The 15,730-nt window shown below is 63.5% G+C and overlaps 1 protein-coding gene across 3 annotated transcripts; it reads right to left on the bottom strand.

The window, feature by feature from the left end:
* Positions 1-2,854: 2,854 nt before the first annotated feature.
* Positions 2,855-14,736, bottom strand: AKT2 (AKT serine/threonine kinase 2). Of its 3 annotated transcripts, none has more exons than XM_065420732.1 (13): positions 14,667-14,736; positions 12,236-12,364; positions 11,536-11,647; positions 9,755-9,908; positions 8,902-9,033; positions 8,201-8,266; positions 7,326-7,394; positions 6,478-6,600; positions 5,815-5,943; positions 5,128-5,342; positions 4,597-4,684; positions 3,554-3,656; positions 2,855-2,934 (listed from the first exon to the last, which is right to left on the bottom strand). In XM_065420732.1, the coding sequence occupies exons 1-13, from the start codon at positions 14,710-14,712 to the stop codon at positions 2,855-2,857; spliced, it is 1,446 nt and encodes a 481-aa protein (XP_065276804.1). In that variant the 5' UTR covers positions 14,713-14,736. The 3 variants fall into 3 exon arrangements, with proteins under 3 accessions (XP_065276804.1, XP_065276805.1, XP_065276806.1); XM_065420733.1 differs by having other exon boundaries at positions 9,758-9,908; XM_065420734.1 differs by lacking the exon at positions 5,815-5,943.
* Positions 14,737-15,730: the final 994 nt, after the last annotated feature.

Here is a 15,730-nt window from a genome sequence, read left to right as displayed (position 1 = left end):
CCCCGGACGCCGAAGCTACCAGCTGAGTTCTGCGCATTGAGAACTGGCCTCGGCTGCTCGCGCACAGGCCTGACGCCGAGCTTGGGGAAGCCCAGGGAGGTTGAAGGCACCAGACTGGGAAATGGGGGTTTCCTCCCCAGCTGTGTAACCCTGGGGGAACAATGGGGATAAACCTGCTGCTGGGACCCTGGGGGCAGCCCCGCGCCTGGCGGGGGCCCCCCTCCCCAGGCCCAGCGGCGCAGGGGGGAGACTAGCTTCTCTCCAGCGGAGGCAGGGCACAAAACCAGCTCCTGAGTTCAGCCTGGGGCCCCCCATGCAGGGCCGTTCCCAGATGAACTCCAGCCAGGGGCTCCGGCAGCTCGGAGGCACCTGCCGTTCCGCAGGCCCCTGCCAGAGCCCTGGGCTGCGGGAGGAGACAGACCGGCGCTGCCGAGATTCTCCAGCGTGCTCTGAACGAGCAGGGGGAACCTGCCCCAGCCCCTGTGCCAGTATTGCCAGGGGCGCGTCACCGGCTGGGACAGGGCACGAGAACCACCCCCCGTCCCCTCCCCGGGCTGATGCTGCACAAGGCTCCGAGTGTCAAGTGTCTGAGCCTCAAATTCAGCCCAACTACCCGCGCGCGAGCAACGCTGGAGCCCTATCCGGGGATGGAGGGTTAAGGGGACGTTGCAGCGTATGAGCCCTGCGGACCCCCTCGCTGAGTAGCCCCAGATCCTGCAGCAAACAGGGGGCCCAGCCCTGCGGTCCGGCCTGCGGCTCAGAAACGCGGGCGCCTTTCCAGGGGGGCAGCCGAGCAGCGGCAAGTCTTTCTCCCAAATGGCAGCCAGGCTGCACGGCTGGCTCTGGCATTTGGGACGAGGCTCTCGCCCTCCCTGAGAAATTCAGAGACTTCGGCGAGGAGCAGCTGGAGAGGACCGGGACGCAGATCGGCGCCGGCTCTGACACAGGTAAAGGCAGCAGAAATACTCAAGAGCGTAAAAAGTAAGAGCTGGCAGGTATGCCCACCCCCGACGCGGCAATTCCGGGGCCCGACTGCACAACCCGACAGCCCTGGCCCCCCATTCATCAGATCAGACCTAATGGGCTATTTCCCGAACCACGAGGCGTCTTGGGCGTCAGCCGTTCCCCAGTGCGTCCGTTGCCTGCAAGGGAACCGCACCGTGGGGAACCAACCCCCGGAATTAACGGCGAACTGGCTGACCGAAGTGAAAATCTTGGGGAAAAAGACCCCGCACGCTAGGGACGCAGCTTGGCTCAGGTACCAGAGCAGGCGAGAATATCCCATCACAACGTGTCTGACTGAAAAACTGGGTGGGCCAGGTTCTCTGTCCGAGCAGCTGCAGCAAGCCCCGGCGTCTGGGTCCCCCGCCACCGCACACCGGGGCTGGAACCTGCACCCCAGGCAGAACGGCGGCCGGCTCGCTGCGATCTACGGCCCAGGCGTAGCTCAGAGACACGCTGGGCTCTGGGACGCCAGGAGGAGCAGAAGGCAGCTGCTCCCCCCGCCCCTCAAAGCTGCAGATGGTTTTGGAGCGTTTGAGTCTGACCCGCGGGGTCCAGGGGCCGGCAGCCTAGTGACAATGGGGAAAGAGCGCTCAGCTCCCGCGACTCAGAACGGTCTCCGGCGCCCGATGCACTCTGCCCAGCCACTGGCGCTGGGTGGGACGGGGCGGCGCTCCCCAGCCCTCGGCAGCGTCAGTGACAGTGCAGGGGGCGCCCTGCTGGGGAAACGGGGCCTTTGGCGCGCGCTGTGGGAAAAGCTTAGCCCAAAGTCTGGGGGCTGCGCTGGCGAGCGAGAGGCTCACAGGAGTTGCGGAAGGAGCCAAGCGCTGCGGCGTTTAGTAGCCGCCCAGTTGTTCTGTATAAAATCCTGCCGCACGCCGGGCGTGAACTGACCGCAGCGCCGAGCGCGCCGACTTCTGGCTTTAAGGCAGCTTTGAAGAAAAAACGTTATTGCTTTTACAACTGTGCGCGTTGTACACAGGTACCGCCGGGGGCTGGGGCCGGCTTTCCCCGGCGAGAACCCCGCCCGCCCTGACACGTCACTTCCCGTGGAAAGAGCCGGCTTCTTCCTTAGTGCTATTGTGCTGTGGGAGTCCTGCCGAGTCTCCAGGTGCCCAGCAGACTCCCGTCCCTCCCGCCGAGATCCACGCGGCTCCGGCGGTGCCCCTTGCCCAGCAGGTGCGAGGAAGGGCTGTCAAGATGTAACAGGAACCAAGAACCCAACCCTGGGGCTGGCGAGCCAGCGTCCCTCGTGCACCGGAGCCGAGCTAAAGGAGCAATGAAGTGAACAGCAGCCCGCCGGGCTCTCGGCCTGCTCGGAGGGTTACCGTGCGTCCCAGCGGAGAGGCCGAGTCACGTCATGGCCACTCGGCGGCGCTCTCCGGAACCAACAGAAATCTCTGGACAGAACGGGCAAATGCGAGTCAGTTTCGATTCCACAGGATTCCTCTCCACGAACCTCTCTCCGGGGCTGGGTTGTAGGTTATGGCCCGCAGGGCGTGAGGGGCCTCGGCGCTGGAGGAAGGCTGCAAGAGGGGCTCTCTCGTGGGGTGGGGTGTCTTTAAAAGCTGTAAGCACTTCGAGGAGTTTAAAATAAAAGCAACCCCATGGGACTGAACCAGCCAGGGCTCGGAGCTGCTCAGAGCCACGGAGCAAGAGCACTTCCTTCCTTTCCAGGCGGCTCCCCGCCCAGCCGTGCGATGCCAAACTGGCGGAGTTTCAAACAGCTGGGGCTGCCCCTGCACCTCCGGGGGGCCGGGCTAGTGTGTGACCAGATTGCTGGAGAGAAATCCCAGGAACAAAACCAACCAGGTCTCCTGTGCTCGGAGCCCAAGTCTCTGCCGGCCGCCGCCTATTCTCGGATGCTGGCGGAGTAGGAGAACTGGGGGAAGTGCGTCCGCTGATCGGCCTCCAGGGAGTCCATGCTGTCATCTGCGGCCAGAGAGAGAAGCGGCTTATTGGGGGAGGGGGGGGGGGGGTGTCTCCAAGGACCACAGGGAGTTGGAAGCACAGCGCCCAGGTGGCCTTCAACAGGACTCATGCTCCTAAACCCCTTGGGTGCTTCCGCAAATGGCCACCACAGCGCCTGTGCAACCCGAGATGCCCAGGAGTTGGGCTACGTGGTGTTATCTCCACCTCCTTCCCACCAAGAGAAAGCCGGGGGCCCGCTCCCAGCTCGGGTCCCAGTCTACACTGGGGACCACCTTTCCCTTCTCTCGCCACGTGTCTCAGCAATACAAGGCCCCGGACCTGGGCCAGTCCTTGTGAGTGCTCCCAGAGTATGTCTGATCAAACCCTGCGTCTTGGGGTCTTTCAGCCGACATCCCTCCAGAGACATCGGCCACTCAGTGTACAGCCCCGCGCACGCCCTGGCCCCGCTGACGTCCTCGCTACACAATGCGGTGCCATGGCAGTGGTTAGAGCTCAGGAATCCTGGCTCCAGGTCACCAGACCAGCCAGGCTTGCCCTGTTTCTGTGCTGGGCGGGGCGGGGCTCCCTCCATTTCAGCCCCTCCCCAGAGCCCGGCGCGGCCCAGCCCGGCCATACTCACATCGGTCAGGAGGCGTGATGGTGATCGACTGCGCCGTGAACTCGTCGTCAAAGTATCGCGTGTCGATCTCAGATGTCACTTGGGGCTTAAATGGTGGGACGAGCTGCAGAGCAAGAGAGGCTGCGATCGGTAACCGGGAACGCCCACTGGCTCCCCCTGTCCCCAGCACGACAGCTCGGCTGGGTCTGCGCCTGCCATGAACCACCCCAGGGCCCGGCTCCACCTCGGCTCCCACGGCTGCTGAGAGCAGCGTCAGCCACCGCTACACCAAGCGACGCCGCTCGCCACCTGAAACCAGCCCGGGGACCCAGGGGCTGCGCCGATTTCCACTCACCCCTGAGCTAATCCGCACCTAGACCGACCCGAGAGAGGTCGCCGAGCAGGGACACCTGCCTGCCATGTGAAGGGAGGTTCCCACGAGAAGCAGGGCTGGCTTTAGACACAGCTCCAACCCCTCCTCCCCCGGGTCTGCAAACCAATCACCGCAGCTCTGAACCAAGGCAGGAGAAGACGTGCAACTGCCCGGCCCGGGCCCTCACCTCGCACCGACGCTGGGGTGTATCGTAAGCTGTTGGCCAGATCTGTGTTTACGTCCCCAGGACCTTGGTATTCCTGTGTGAACGGCTCTATTCTACTGCCCACACCGGGCGGAAACCAGCCCCCTAGCATGGCCAGGAGTCCCGCAGCCTCTCCCAACCCTGCCTGGGTCACTTTTTCGGAAGGACGATTCTGACGGGACAGTGTCGCTTTACAGCACCGGGGTCTCGCAATTCACACCAAAGCTGCTGCGCTGTTTGCAGACAGAGGTTCCTCCTGGAGGTTTTCAATGCAGGGAAGCGAGCGCCAGGATCTCCCGTCCTGTAATCCCAGCCTGGCCCGTCCCTCCCAGCACGTGGGACCCCGAGCTCTGCTCCGTGCTGACGGGCGGCTTTTGCAACCTTGCATGGACACTCGGTGGCTGTTCTGAGAACTCTTCAGATAAGTGGTTCAGGGGCTGAGAAAAAACCCAGCCTGTCCCCAGCAAAGCGGGTTCCCCCTCTTACCTTCTTCTGAACCACGTCTTGCCAGTTGATGGCCGTGAAGAAGCGGTGCTCCATCACCTCCTTGGCATCGGTCGGCCCTCCGCCTAGCCTGGGGACACAGAGCATCTTACTCCCTGGCCCGCGCTCCAGGGCCTGGGCTACGGGCACTGCTTTCCAGGTGCCATTTGAAATCCGGTCAGTCAGATGGTGCCAAAGGTCAGGGAGCCCCTTGTAAAGCAGCAGGATCCCGGCCTGTGTCGAGCAGCAACACTGAAACCAGCGTGTCGACCTAGGCTCTCGGCCTGGCCCCGCTGGACCGTCTGTGATCAGCTGCTCTGACCCCCTGGCCAAGCCAGGCCAGAGACCTGCCCAGGGAAGACCCTAGAAGCTTTAAGCCCTGTTCTCCTGGGCAGGAGCCGAGGACACTTCCCCTCTGGTCTGCACCTGCCATGGGGGAATCTCCCGGCCCTGACCGTCTCCCTGGCGACCGACGCACCTGCTTCAGAGCAGCCGCCAGCGAGAGCCGGCACCGTGTGCCCAGCACCCACCCACCTCTGCTTGGGGTCCTTCTTGAGCAGCCCGGCCAGCAAGGCCTTGGCCTCGGGGCTGAGGGTGCGGGGGAAGCGGATCTCCTCCATGAGGATCAGCTCGAAGAGCCGCTCGTGGTCCTGGTTGTAGAAGGGGAGGCGGCCACACATCATCTCGTACATGACGACGCCCAGTCCCCACCAGTCCACAGCCCGCCCATAGTCGTTGTCCTCCAGCACCTGTGCAGGGAAAGCGGGGGGCTCGTGAGGGGCGGAGAGGAGTCCGGCCACTAGCCCCCCTCCCCTCCCCGAGTCGGGACAGAACCCAGGAGTCCTGGCTCCCAACCCCCACCCCCACCCCTCCCCGAGCCGGGACAGAACCCAGGAGTCCTGGCTCCCAACCCCCACCCCCACCCCTCCCCGAGCCGGGACAGAACCCAGGAGTCCTGGCTCCCAACCCCCACCCCTCCCCGAGCCGGGACAGAACCCAGGAGTCCTGGCTCCCAACCCCCCCTGCTCTAACCACTAGCCCCCCGCCCCGAGCCAGGACAGAACCCAGGAGTCCTGGCTCCCAACCCCCCCCCCGCTCTAACCACCAGGCCCCCCTCCTCTCCCAGAGCCGGGACAGAACCCAGGAGTCCTGGCTCCCAACCCCCCTGGTCTGGGTCAGGGCGGTGTTACCGTAATACACCTAATAGTGAGGGATCAATACCTCCGGGGCCAGGTACTCCGGTGTCCCGCAAAAGGTTTTCATGGTGGCGCCGTCCGTTATGCCTTCCTTACAAAGCCCGAAGTCCGTGATCTTTATGTGGCCGTCTTTATCCAGCATCAGGTTCTCCAGCTGAAAGGCAGAGAGGGAGCGAGGGGGTTAGAGCTCCGGTTAATTCCGCTCCCTCGTCCACACGGAGCCGAGACGGTGAGCTCGATGGGGCGTGGGGGCTAGTCCGCCACCACCATCGTTAGGCCTGGGTAATGATCAACAGCAAGTCAATCCTCGTCAACCCCCGAGAGATCACTGTGCCGGACGCGGGCGGTCTGGCTGCTTTCGGGAGCAGCCCGGATTCCCAGCTGGAAGCTGCCTCTCCTCGCGGGTACAGCGGCCGGGAGGAAGGCGAGCCAAGGGTTGGGTAAAAGAGGAAGTTTTTAACTACCCGCTCGCCAGGCCGTACTGGGGGCTGGGACGGAGCCCTCGTAAGCAGGGACAGGGGCGAAGGGCCCTTGCCACCTGTTCTCCGGACGCCCTCCTGCAGTGACGAAATCCAGCCAGGGCGCGGCGCTGCTGAGACACTCAAGGGCCTGGTTTCCAGCAGCTCTGAGCACCAACTCCAGCTGCAGCCCCAGCGCCCAGGAAGACGGCTGTTTGCCCTGACATTACCTTGATGTCCCTGTAGACCACGTCCCTGGAGTGCAGGTACTCCAGCGCCGACACAATCTCAGCACCATAGAAACGGGCCCGCTCCTCCGTGAATACGCGCTCTCTCGAAAGGTGGAAAAACAGCTGGAGGGAAGGCAAACCGAGCGGGGGCCGTTAGTGCGAAGGCAGCCAACCAAGGGCCGATGGCTCTGGCAGGTCTAGGCCGGCGGGTCCGTCCGACGCGCATTGCCCTGGGCACTCAGAACGCTGACAGCCCCTGAGGCGGGAGAACGTACCCGAGCCAGGCAGTTCAGAAAGGGTCCCCCTTGCCAGGCCCAGCACTAACAACGCTGGAGGAACTCGCAGCAGCCGGCAGCGGCACTGCGCAGAACTAGGAGAGGCTAGTCAGTGCTGCTGGCAGGACACAGCATTAGCCACACCTGCCATGGGTAACAATCCCCCCATAGCTGGGAGAATGACGTTCCTACGGCCAGATGCCAATCAGCGACGGCTGGGCAGGGAACCCAGGAGTCCTGACTAGCTGGCCTGTGGGGGCAGATTTTCCTGTGTCACAGCTCCTTACGGCAGGGCTAACACACCCCTGCCAGGGGCCGGGGCCGGCACGAGCTGCTGTAAGACCTGAGAGCCCCCAAGTGAGATGATGGACGAATTGAAATTCTGCCCTGCCGCAGAGGTGGGTGGGGAGGTCAGTCACAGACATGGGCCATCTTCCTGCTGGCTCCTCTGACCCCCCCACGGTCTTGGCCAGCCCCCCTCAGCAGTGTGGGGGGCAGAACGGCTCCCGAATCTCTCCCCTCCCCCAGCCCGTGCGGCTGTTTGAGGTGCCAGGCTGCACACACAGGACCCACCTCTCCGCCGTTGGCGTACTCCATCACGAAGCACAGCCGGTCGTTGGTCTGAAAGGCGTATTTCAGCGCCTGCAACAGAGGGAGTGGTTGAGAAGAGGCAGCCGCCGGCTGCATGGCTCGGCGTCCCCCGGGACTGTGGTGCTGTTACTCCAGCTCCCAAGCCAGGGAACGGCGGAGCTAGAATCCCGGCTCCCAGGCCGAGCGGCCCGCCCAGCGCAGGGCCTCTCAGCTGCCAGCGCCAGCCTGGGGCCAACGGCAGGAGCTGGGCACTGGCACATTCATTTCCCAGTGGCCACTGCGCAGCCCTGGCTCGTGCTCCCTCCCAGATGCCTGCCCGGGAGCCGACAAGCGAGAGATGAACGCTCTGCGCCCGCACACCCAGCTCGGGGCAGCCCCTCCCAGGGGACACTGCTCAAGGAGGTGACGCTGTGAGTCTGAAGGATCTTTCAGGTTTAGGCTGGCATGTAAACTGGCCACTTCCCTGGCTGGCACGCCCGCCTCGCCCGCCCAGAGACCCCGCGGGGACTTCCCCGGCTGGCACGCCCGCCCCGCCCGCCCAGAGACCCCGCGGGGACTTCCCCGGCTGGCACGCCCGCCCCGCCCGCCCAGAGACCCCGCGGGGACTTCCCCGGCTGGCACGCCCGCCCCACCCACCCAGAGACCCCGTGGGGACTTCCCCGGCTGGCACGCCCGCCTCGCCTGCCCAGAGACCCCGCGGGGACTTCCCCGGCTGGCACGCCCACCCCGCCCGCCCAGAGCCCCTGTGGGGACTTCCCCAGCTGGCACGCCCGCCTCGCCTGCCCAGAGACCCCGCGGGGACTTCCCCAGCTGGCACGCCCACCCCACCCGCCCGGAGCCCCCGCGGGGGGATTTACCGTCAGGAAGGGATGCCTGCTGTTCTGCAGCACTCTGCTCTCTGTAACCGTGTGTGCCACCTCGTCCTGCAGGGAGACAGACCCGGCAGAGATCAGTCGCGCGCTCAAAGCTGGCCGTGCCACCCAGCCCCAGAGCCGCAGCCGTCGAGCTGGCAGGTACGGAGTGGAATCCAGCCCGGGGGGCGGCGTTCGCACCCGAGGGGAACAGCTGCCAAGGCACAACGCTCACAGCTGGCCAGCAAAGCACAGGAGAACACGCTCGCGTCCACTCAACTTTAAGGGAAGCGGGTGCTTAAGTGTGTTGCTGACTCAGCGCCCACAGTCCCCCCCCATTTATTGCTCTAGCCCTGAGGAACCCCAGCCAGGTAGCAGCCCCCATGGCGCCAGGTACTGTACAAACACCACAGACACAGCCCCTGCCCCAAGCATCTTACAGCCGAAGGCGGATGGTGACGGGTGAACACATTAATTTCTAAGTCTTTGAAGCACAGGTGAGAATTTCTGCCCCTGCTCCCAGAGGCAAACACACACACAGACAGGAGAGAGACGGACAGCGAGCGTAACCAGCAGAGGATGACGTTACCTAACGACGTGCAGCACACGCCTGTGGGTTTGGAATACGCCTTGTTTCGGCTCACTTGGCATCTGCCTTCAGCGAGCTGCCCCCAAGCCCCTCTGCGCTGACCCTGCCCAGAACGTACCTTTGCGATGATGACTTCTTTCCGCAGGATCTTCATGGCGTAATAGCGCCCAGTGGCCTTTTCCCGTACCAGGATCACTTTGCCGAAGGTGCCTTTCCCCAAGAGTTTCAGGTAGTCGAAATCGTTCATGGTCTAGGAAGATAGGCAGACGGGGGGAGGGTTAACACACTGCCACACGGGACGGCTGGAAGGTGGGGAAACGCCAACCAATGAGCCAATTGAAAACCGAGGGGTTCTCCCGCTGTGGTACCTAGTCCCAGCCCGGGTAGAACAGCACACGGCCAGGACACCCAGCTACGCCCCACTCCAGCCCTCCGGCACCAAGGGGGGCAGTTCCACCCTTGCCGTTTAAACCACGGTCTCTGTGCCAACCGGCCAACCTCAACCAACACGGAGCAGCCTTTTGTTCCAGATAAATATTTATGGTAGCCGCTAGGGGAGGGGCTTGCAGAAATCACGGGGCCAAGTCAATTGTCCCCGCCCCCCCGATGAAGACCCCCTGGAGCTGACAGAAGGTGACTGGCGAAAGGGAACCGTGTTTCAGACAAGTCATTAGCAGGATTCACACGTCAGTGCGGCGGGGGGAAAGAAAGCACAGTGCGTTTCTGTAGCAGGAGACTGGGTTTCCTGAGCGATCAGCACCCGTGAGGGACCTAGGTGGAGTGACCCCCCATCTCAGCGAGTGCGCAGGAGAACCTGGCCGTGGGACGGTAGCAGCTTGGAGCGAGGAACGGACCCAGCGTCACGACTGCGCCGGCACAGGGGGTTCTGACCTTCCCCAGCCGGTGACCTCACAGTACAGCCGAAACAAGGTTTGGGGTCCCCCCCGCTGAGATCACGCTAGGCGCCTTACTGCTTTCGCCCGGGTCTTGGTCACGGCCACTTCCATCTCCTCAGCCCCGGTGGTGTCGGTGGGGGAGCCGCACTTGTAATCCATCGTGTCTTCTTCGGGCTCCTGGTTCTTTAAGCTGTTGGCGACGGTCTGAATGGCGTGCATCCACTCCTCCCTGCGGTGAACACGGGGGTCAGCGCGTGCCGCAGCCTGGCCCGGCACCAGCGCTGCCGCTTACAGAGGGAGGAGACCATGGCAGGGGTGGAGGGATGGACCGGTGCTTCAGCACCTCTGAGGAGGCTTCTGTGCTTCCTTCTCCCACAGCAGCGACCCCGGGTCCCAGCGCTGCCCTGACCATTTCAGCCCGGGCTGCCACACCCCCGGGCTCACACTCTGCCAGCGCAACCCATTATCCCCACTTCGGAGCGGCCCTTTGCTTTGCAATTAGTGCAACCACAGAACTTCCCACTTGTTCTGGTTGCACGAGGCCCCCAGCGTGAGGACGTGCTGGGCTCAGAGCAAGCAGCTCTTCTCACTGCCGCCCAGAGACCCCATGGTCCCGAGGGGAAGGCTGAGGGGAACTCGAGCAGTGAACGCAATCACCACAATCCCACCCCCGGGCAGCAGCCCCCGTCAGAGCCCGGCTTCGCTCCCAAGGCTCAGCAGGGAGCCGGGAAGCCACACACCAGCTACGGGTGCCCACTCTGCCAGCAGCTAGCGGTGCCTGAGGGTTCCTGGGGGATCAGTGGGGTTCCCCAGACAACGTGCCCGTCGGCGGGGAGGGTCTGTCAGTGTGCAGCGATTCTCCGCGACCCAGCGCCTGGTGGCCTCCTTCACTCTGGTGCAAGGAGAGCGTCACACCTCTGCTCTGCGGCCGATGGCCAGGCAGAACCAGCCCCACGTCTGTAAGGCCAAATCCCACGCACCCCGCTGTGGCTACGCTTCCTTACGGGGGAGGGGACCTGCTGTCCCAGCGTGCAATGCTCCAAGGCAGGCCACGCCTGCGCCCCTCAGGCTCCTCGCTACTTCCTGTCACGGCTCTCACAGCCTGGGCACCTCCACGCCAGCAGCTGGGCAGCGGGCGAGCGTGGGGCCACCCCAGCCACTGCACGCGAGCGGCAGCTCACACACCTGTCCTGGTGGCAGCTGGCACTGCCTGACCTCGCCAGAGCTCCCAGGGCAGCAGAGGCTGCGGGGCAAGGAGCTCACTGCCAGACCCCTCTAGTACGTAGCGTGTGGCACGGGCACCAGCGTGGCCCGTTCCGCAGCATGGAGCTGGGACTCGCGGGAGAAATTCCAGCCTGGGGCACAGAGAGCCAGACAGGTTCCATCTGCCTCCCCTCTAAGAGCCAGGCACACCGCAGCTGGAGCCGTAGGTTCCTAGCTTGGCCTTCCGACGCAGGATCACACGAACACTCCTGTCCTGCCACAGAAATACTTCACTTCCCCGTTCCCACCCTCTGTTCAGCTCGCAGTGCCGCGCCCGGCATGCGGGGAGCCCCTGCATGTAGCACCTGGAACACCGGGGAGCCCCCAATCTTGGTCTAGGGTGGTGGACACACCCTTCTCCCTCTGCCCCCGTCTCCCCCTTGATGTGGGGAGAACATCTGCCTCTCAGCAGGGCTGGGAGGGCTGGCTGGCCAGTGGCTGCCAAGGAATCTGAAGATCAAGAGCTAAGTTCCCAGAGAGCCCGGCCCCGGCCCCGCCCCGCCCTACCGCCCGCCAGGCCCTGTGCTGCGTGATGGGCATGGAGGAGGCGGGCGCGCCGTGACGCAGACAGGAGCGTGCGGAGCTGCACCTACCGTTCGTCGGGAGAGTCCACGTGAAAGGTTCTTTCGATGACAGTCGTCCACTGCAAGCACCGAATGACGAACGTGTTCGGCCGGGGCCGCTCTGTCTTCATCAGCTGGCATTCTGGGGGCAGGGGGGGGGAGCGCAGGCTACCACTGATTTCTGAGACCAGGTCCCCTTTGCTAACCCGCAACCTCCTGCACTGGCTCCCTGCTCATCGCAGGATCCCGTTAAAATAATGACCCTGTGTCTTTAAAGCCTCCCATCAGCCTCACCTACAGCACGGGGCCTTTCAAAGATGGCAGCCGGCAGCCCGTCCACACCAGGGCTCTCAATGGGGCCAGCACTACTGGGACTAAACCTGTACTAGTCCCGCATGCAAACGCTGCCGAGCTGGTTGCCTGTCTCCCACTCCGCGACAGGCCAGGCAGCGCTCGGGCGGGGGATGTCACGTCACAGCATCGCAGCTGCTGGACGAGCCATTAGCGGGGCACTCATGTCTGGACAAGTTTGTGCCACCACATCCAACTCTAAACAGCACCATGGCACAAAGACCCTGGAGACTGACCTCTCCTCTCAGCTTCAGAGGGGACGTGGGCTCTGTGAGAAGGGGGCTGCCTGTTTTCCCAAGGGGCCGTGCATCTGCTGAGGAGAGACACGGCTGTGTCCCTTGGGTGTCCCTGCACCTCCGGGTTTAACCAGCAGACGTACCTGCGACCGAGAAGTTGTTCAGAGGTGGCAAGCTGTGATCGGACGTCTCGGGCCGCTCCTTGTAGCCAATGAAAGAGCCGTCGCTTTTCAGAAGGAAGTACCGGGGTCTCCATGTTTTAATGTACTCCCCTGGAACAAAACCATATTGCGCCTGGCGTTACTTCATGCCTCGCTCCGTCCCTTCGCTACAGAGCCCGCGTCAAACCAGCTCCCACCCCGACGTCGGCACCGCAGAACGGGAACGCCAAGCCGCTGCCCTGCTCTCGGCAAGGAGCCAGCCAAGGGACAAACAACCGAATTTCATCAGAGACGCTCCAGAGACACGGGATTCCCGCTGACCGACTCACAGCGCTCTCAGCTCCCCACAGCCACTTCGGGGCTTTAGCGGTGAGAGGCTGATACACAGCCAAGGACACCGAGACCACGCCGCCGGGCCGCCCAAGAGTGGGAGAGGTTCCACGCCGGGCCAACACTTGAGACAGATCCTTAGTGATGAAATGGGGGGGCCTCTAAGGTATTTCAGGGGTAACCTCTGGGGGAAAAGCAGGAGTTTGGAGGTTCCTTTGGGGCCCCTGTGAATCCCAGTAAGGCAGGTAAATAGCCTTATTTCCCAGGGAAGCCCACCCAAACCCAGGCAGGCGAAGTGACTTGCCCAAGGACACAGAGGGAGAGTGGCAAAGCTGGGAACAGACCCAGGAGTCCTGGCTCCCAGGTCCCTGCCCTGACGTTAGCTGAAGTGGCCGGCTCTGCGGCTGTTTTAAGGGACGTGGTGTCACTCGGTTAGCACCTCTCCCCCCACTGCAGCGTAAGCCGGCAGCACCAAAATCAGCCGGACTGCAGCCCCAGCCCCTGGTCCTGGAACACCGTGCCAAGGACAGAATAGCCCTGACTCCTGACCCCCTGCTCTCTCCCCGGCAGAGAGGAGATGCCGGGGAGGCACTGGCGTAAAGGGAGCTGCAGGGCTGCCAGCGCCTACTCCCGAAAGCGCTCGGCAACCGAGGAAAGCACAGGCCCACCTTCAGCATTGCTATAAATAACCCCCGTGCAGCTGCTGCAAGGCCCCTGCACTTCCAATAGCCCACGAACGCTAAAAATAAAAGCGAGTGTTGGCATGGGCCACCCAGAGGGGACGCCGGCCTGGAGGACGTGCCCTATGCTCCTGCGGGTAGCCCTGGCAGCTCCAGGAGCGAAGCCAGGCCAGCCTCACCCGGGTTGAAAGCACAACTGTTGCTAGCACCACTTCTCCAGCCCCCGTTCCCGGGACGTTTACTGCTGCAAGGGGGGCTAGCAAGCCCTGCTCCGGCCACACGCTGAGGCACTTAACGTGGGTCTCAGAAATCAGCTTTTGTCGGCGCTGGCCAGGGAAATGGGCAAACAGCCCCCGCCTGCGCACTGGCACAGAGCTAACCGTGCTGCGAGCAGGGCCCGGGACAGCTCTCCCGCGCGGGCTGCAGTCGGAGCGAGCCGAGGGCCGGCTCCGAAGCCCACTGAAGCCAATGGAAAGACTCCTGCTCACTTCGGCTCAGGCCCTAGCTGCAGAAAACGCAGCACGGCCTGTGCCCAGCTCCCGTCTCGCCTGAGCGCCCTTCCACCCCACGCTCCGGGCGCTGCGGGGAAAGGGGAGGCTGGGCAGCTGGGAACTGAAAACTGGAGCCTTCCTTTTCCCCGGCAGCTGCAAGGGGCAATTCCCCGCGGCGCCCCGAAGCCGGAGGGACGCCGCTAAGCCAGGCACAGCCCTCAAACAGCCTCCCCTTCTCCGCCAGGGAACACAGAGCCTCTGCCCTGAGCCGCCTTCCTGCAGCAGGAGCCTGCACCTTCCACGCAGGGCCACCCCGATCCCTTGGCACGGCACGGCAGGGAATCGCCCCGGAAGGGGGTTTCCCGCCCGAGGCGTGACGGAGCCGCCAGACGGGCCAGCAGGGCAGGGCCCACAGGCCCGATGAGAGGAGGCAGGACACAGTCGCGGCTCCAGCTTGGCTTTCAGAGCGCTGGCAGTCCCGTAGGGGCTGTGCACGGACAGCAAGGGGAACAATCGACCTGCTGTTGGAGTCAGCGGGTCAGAGGAGAGCACCATGCGCCCTGCACCCTGGGCGAGCAGGCTCAGGAGTAAAGCTTATCCGCAGGGCTCAGGAAAGGCCTGCTGCCACACCAACAGCTAGGGCCTGGGTTCACACACAAGTTGCAGCAGTTCAAAAACTGGATTAGTTCAGCCAGTGCAAACACCTGTGTGGACACACTTACATCAGGTTAAAACAGGCTCCATGGGTTTAACTGGCCTAGAAATTCACAGTGCAAACTAAAGCAGCACAGGCCAGTTTAAACCCTATCAGCGTGTCCACACACAAAGCTGCACCGGTTAAAATCCCACCTTTAGTTAGGCTGGTGTGATTGTGTGCCCCCAACACGCCCCACCTTCGGGTGGGAGCCTTACCTCTCTTGTGCAGCCAGCCCTCTTTGACGACTGACACGTCGTTCATGTTGGTGCCCCAGCTCCCGGCCACCTCCGCAGGGCAGGACAAGGAACCAGGGTAGCGCTGCCAGCTGCAGGACGCGCTGCGGGCGCAGTGAGCGTCTGTGGGAGAAAAGAAGCCGTTTGCCATCGCAGAATTCACTGGACGTCCAGACAGAGCTGCGGACGGAGCTCCCACAAATGCCGCCACCAAAGATCCAGTGTTGCTCGCCACGGGGCCCGAATCCGCCCCCTCCACCCGGAGGACTGAGCACACAGCAGCGCTTGCCCCCGTGAGCTTACAAACCAAGCCAAGGCAGACAGAGTGGTGATCAGACGTGCCCTAGCCTCTGCCCCCCCGTGCCCAGTGCCCTCTGCACGCGCTGCACGGGGCGAAGCACACGGGGACGCCTCGGAGACGCAGCTCTCCCGCTGAAGACAGAAAGGCAGCATCAGTAGGAAACCGCCCCCACACAGGGTATCAGTAAAAACTCCCCCGCTACATGGATGGGGAATCAGAGCCCTGCTTGCAAACACCCCCGAGCTGCAGGGAGAGCCCAACTACCTGCTCAGGCAGCCAGCGAGGTGTTTACCTCCGTTTCCAGCGACCCTTATCTCCCCGCAGCACCATGTGCTACCATCACTGATGATAAAAAGCCTTGGAGATAAGAGGCACTAATCGCACATGCTCAGATCAAAGACACTGGCGGGGAAAACGCACACGCTGCACAGGCAAGAGCCCTTACAAAACAAACAGCTGGAGAAAAATTAATCCGAGTCACCTGACAGGCCTGGGGGGGGGCAGGGCCAGGGATTGTCTTGGAAGCCCGGCCCACGTGGCTGGCACGGAGCCAGGATCGCTGCCCGGGAACCTACGATGCTCTGAGAAGCGTCTGTTGTCCAGGCTGGTCAGGGAAAACTCCTGCTAGCAACCGGGCTGAAGCACCCCGGGTCTGGCTCCAGGTCCAGAGGGAGGGAGTTCGGGGCTCCCCCCAGCACAGGGCAGGACACATTTGCCTGCGGCGCCCCTGTGCCGAGCCCTCTCC

This window comes from Emys orbicularis, chromosome 21 (assembly GCF_028017835.1).
Source record: "Emys orbicularis isolate rEmyOrb1 chromosome 21, rEmyOrb1.hap1, whole genome shotgun sequence".
In the NCBI taxonomy this organism is placed as follows: domain Eukaryota; kingdom Metazoa; phylum Chordata; order Testudines; family Emydidae; genus Emys; species Emys orbicularis.
Note: the sequence above shows the minus strand (reverse complement) of the source record. Positions and strands in the feature narration are given on the sequence as shown.

Coding starts and splice junctions, on each gene's coding strand:
- AKT2 (XM_065420732.1), bottom strand. CDS start 14,712: ATGAACGACGTGTCAGTCGTCAAAGAGGGCTGGCTGCACAAGAGAG. Junction 12,365..14,666: donor GGGCTGGCTGCACAAGAGAG/GTAAGGCTCCCA, acceptor GTTTTGTTCCAG/GGGAGTACATTAAAACATGG. Junction 9,034..9,754: donor CCAAGACCCGGGCGAAAGCA/GTAAGGCGCCTA, acceptor CTATCTTCCTAG/ACCATGAACGATTTCGACTA.